This window comes from Anarrhichthys ocellatus, unplaced genomic scaffold (genome assembly GCF_004355925.1).
Source record: "Anarrhichthys ocellatus isolate YVR2014 unplaced genomic scaffold, GSC_Weel_1.0 scaffold1, whole genome shotgun sequence".
Classification (NCBI taxonomy): domain Eukaryota; kingdom Metazoa; phylum Chordata; class Actinopteri; order Perciformes; family Anarhichadidae; genus Anarrhichthys; species Anarrhichthys ocellatus.
The window spans coordinates 10,159,765-10,163,775 of record NW_022280031.1 but is presented as its reverse complement, the minus strand read 5'-3'; the positions used below and the strand labels follow the sequence as shown (position 1 = coordinate 10,163,775).

Below are 4,011 nucleotides of genomic sequence, written 5' to 3'. Positions count from 1 at the left end.
AGAGGAGGTCTGGAGAGTTGATCTGAGAGGGCAGATGAAGGAGTGCTTGGAGTGTTGATGTCTTCTTCGCTATTGCTTTGTGCCACATTTCAAACACTGATTGCCTTAAGAGGACAATTTACATTTCATAGACTTTCACAACAAGTGGGTGAGATGGGAGTCAGAGACAGGGAGCGAGAGAATGTTATTTCAAGGAGGAAGCCAAGGGTGCAAGAGTTCACCTAGCAAAGGGAAAAGGCGCCGTTAAAAAAGAAAGCAGGAGATGCAAACAATAATTTCTTTTGGCTTTGTGTCTCTGTCTGTGTGTATGGACGTTTTGTTTTGCCTCACTGTCGGTAGAATGCACCTGTATGATTTGAACTTTCTTTTTTTTCTTATTGGATTCATGTGAGTGTGGAAGAAGAATATAAATAGTGTGGAGAGGAGAGGAGAGCTGATGGGATGAAAAGAGAGCCGGAGGAATTAAGAATCAAGTTAGGAGCAGGCTTTATCTGACAGGAAACTGTGAAACGGCAAAGTACAAGAAAACTTTTCCTATCAGCGCACTAGTGTATGGATGCACCCCCAGTGTGTGTCTGTGTGTGTGTGTGTGTGTGTGTGTGTGTGTGTGTGTGTAGGTGTGTGTTTATGTGGCATGTGTGTGTGTGTATTTAGGAGATAGCTTTTCCTCCCCAGTGGAGGGAGACGTCGGTGTGTCGGTGAGCGTGATTGGTTGTTGGCCCTGAGGGTCTGTCCTCTGTATCTGTCTCCTGACTGGCTGCTCTGTGACCAATCAGACGCCCAGACCTCACTGTGGCAATCAGATAGTGACACACTCTCTGTGGGCATCAGCAGGTCATCTGGAAATACCTGTTATGTTTTATCTCCCCGTGACACACACACACACACACACACACTCACTCACTCACTCATGCACACACCAATATAACCTTTCTGTCTTCTCTTTGTCTCTCTAGGAGATTGCTGCATATCTCATCACTTTTGAGAAGCATGATGAGTGGCTGACGACATCGCCAAAAACCAGGTGAGGAGAGCGCAGACAGTGGTTTTCACAAACACACCCACACACACACGTGTACATACACAGTATCGCTTAATCAGCCAGTGACTCACGTTGGTTTAATCTCAATGACTGTGTGCCTATGTTTGGTTAAAAGATTAGTGATGTACGTCGACTGTCTCCAAAGGGTCCTGCTGACAGCCTACTCTACATGTAGAGAAACGCTCTAGAACATGGCTGGACTGTAAAGCACATAGTCAGCTGGAAATGGAGTATTAATGAATGTAAATGTATTAGGATAAGTGATGTATAATTCAGACATATGAGGGTGATGAGGGGTTTAAAGGGAGGGGGAGTAAATTTATATAAAACGTGGTGTGAACAGGGATGAATATTCATCAATCCAAATGAACCATAGGTAGCTCTTTTAGTTGGGAGAGGTTATATTCAGGAAGGAATGTAGAAAGGAGGTAAAGAAAGAAAGAAAAAGGGCAATTTGAATTATTAATAAATCGTTTACTCCTATTATTGACATTTACTTTAGTTAAAAAGTAAAAAAATAAAAATAAGAAAACAAATAAAAACATAAAAGAACAGAGAAAGAAAAAGTAAAGTAAGTGAAGAGGTCCCCTCATGGCCCCATTTCTGATTACTGACACTGCTGAGAGCCCGAGGTGATGCCTCTGCGCTCCCATTGTGCGAGCTGAAGGACTCTTCTCAGGAGCAGCCTGAGGCCAGCAGCACAGTTTATGTTGTGGATGGATTTCTCATTGATTGGTTGTGCTGCCGTATAGCCTCAGCCTCCCAGCAGCAACAGCAGCAGCAGTCATATTGGTGTTATTGAGCAGCAGTTAGATATAATCCCATTTACACATGACACGAGGCACGATTAGGACAGATTACACCTAATCCCATCAGATGGAAAAGGAGCTCAGCAAATGGAGCTAGTGACATTTTACGTGCGCACTTGGAAGTGTGTGCATGTGTGTGTGTTTTTATGCCAATGTGCGCATGCGTTTGCCCACTTGTGGGGGGGGGGGGGGGGGCAATATTAAGATAACAATCAATGACCTTCATTTCTCCCTTCACTGAAATACAGTCCAAAGTAATGATTGTTACCTCCTCTCTCCCTCTCCTCTCACTTTGCTCATCTACTCCTCCTTCTCTCCTCCCTTTACCGGACTCACTCACTCGCCCACTCCGTCTCTTTATCTTGCCGTCTTTTTTTCCCCCCACTCTCCTCCCCTTGCCTTCTCTGTTTTCGCTCTGCTACACTGTGGAACGGTGGAAAAGCTTTTTATATCCCACACATCACAGCCCAGTTACAATCAATAGCATTTATGTCTGCTTGAATCGGAGAGTTTGCAAGGAACATGGGCACCGTCCACGTGCGCATGCCTCTACGCGCACACACAGACACGTGCACGTATTTCTCACACACAACCACACGCACGTGCACACATCTGATCTCATCCATCTTCTCCATAACATAATTAGAATCAGCAGCTCTGAGATGACTCACACTGCTTGAGACGGAGACTAAACTCGGCTTTGATCGGAGGGTGGGGGTCTCCACTCAGCTAAGAAACTGGCAGGCTCACCCCAAAACAGAACAGATTTAAGGTGTCAAAGAAAATCAGCTCAAAGTAAATTCAATTTCACTACACACAGTGTTCAAAGTAAATTGCAATCATCTCAGTCCATATAGATGTGTCTACATCATATTCTAGGAGAGGAGAGGAGAGGAGAGGAGTGGAGAGACAAGAAAAGAAACAGAGGTTAGGAGGATAATAGAAGGAGTAGACAAGATGAAAAGATGTGAATAAGTGAAAAGGAGTGGAAAATGGAGGGACTGAAAAAGCAGTAAAGAGAAAATGAAGAGATACTATAATAAGAGGGATAAAATCTGGAGGTTGATGGAGAAGAGGGGGTGTGTACATGTGTGTGTGTGTGTGTGTGTGTGTGTGTGTGTGTGTGTGTGTGTGTGTGTGTGTGTGGTGTGCATGCATGCTCATGACTGTGCGTGAGAGAGGGAGGGCTTGTGAGTATGTGTTAGTTTATTGATTAACGTGCCTGTTCTCTTTCTGTTGTCACGAGATAAGGCAGAGGAGCATTTTTCCTCCACTGACACACACAGAAACACACACACATAGCTGTCCTTAACGTTTTAGAAGTGTAATGATTGATTGCTGAGCCGCAGGTTTGACATTGAGCTCAAAGAACACACGGCAGTAGGTCCTGCCATCTCTGACGTCACTATAGCATCTCTGTCTCTCTACATGTATGGCTCCTGGTGTGTGTCTGTGTGTGTTTGTTTGTGTGCACACGCATGTTCATCCTACCAAGTGTATATGAAATGTGAGTCTATGGCCGATGTTAATTCTGTGCTGATAAATCACCCTACTATTATTGACACGGAGGCGTGTGAGTCTACGTATAAGAGGGGAGGGGCAGCATGGGACCAGTTAACTCGACTGCGGGACATTGGGTCAGTTTCCATGGAGTTGAATTGTTGTCAGTCAGAAGTCTCCGCTGTACTTACTCTGTACAATTAGCATGAGTCAACACCATGTGTGTCTTTCTGTCTGGCTAACTCTTCCTCCTGTCCTCCATCAGGCCTCAAAATGGCTCTATGATCCTCTACAATCGTAAGAAGGTGAAGTACAGGAAGGATGGCTACTGCTGGAAGAAAAGGAAAGACGGGAAGACCACCAGAGAGGATCACATGAAACTCAAAGTCCAGGGAGTAGAGGTGAGAAGTTGTAATATAAAAACAAGTCGATGATCTTGTTTGGTTTCACTGCCAATCTTATGTACTAACTTACTCTACTTCACTCGGAGGAGACACATACGTGTAACACAAATGTACACACATGCTGAGGCAGCAGGCCAACGTGTTACCTGAGAGTGAGCGGTGCCCCTCTTTTTTTAGCTCCCCCCCTGCTCGTGCCCCTGTCTCCCTTCCTCTCTCTCTCTCTCTCTCTCTCTCTCTCTCTCTCTCTCTCTCTCTC

General features: G+C 45.0%; 1 protein-coding gene across 3 annotated transcripts in view; it reads left to right on the top strand.

Annotated features, from left to right (window-relative positions):
* Window positions 1-4,011, top strand: part of LOC116377624 (calmodulin-binding transcription activator 1-like) — a 46,525-nt gene that overhangs the window by 21,582 nt on the left and 20,932 nt on the right. For all 3 annotated transcript variants that reach the window (XM_031839405.1, XM_031839479.1, XM_031839327.1), the window contains exons 4-5: window positions 957-1,024; window positions 3,617-3,752. In XM_031839405.1, coding sequence (XP_031695265.1) covers window positions 957-1,024; window positions 3,617-3,752 — 204 coding nt within the window. The remainder of the gene's footprint in view (window positions 1-956; window positions 1,025-3,616; window positions 3,753-4,011) is intronic.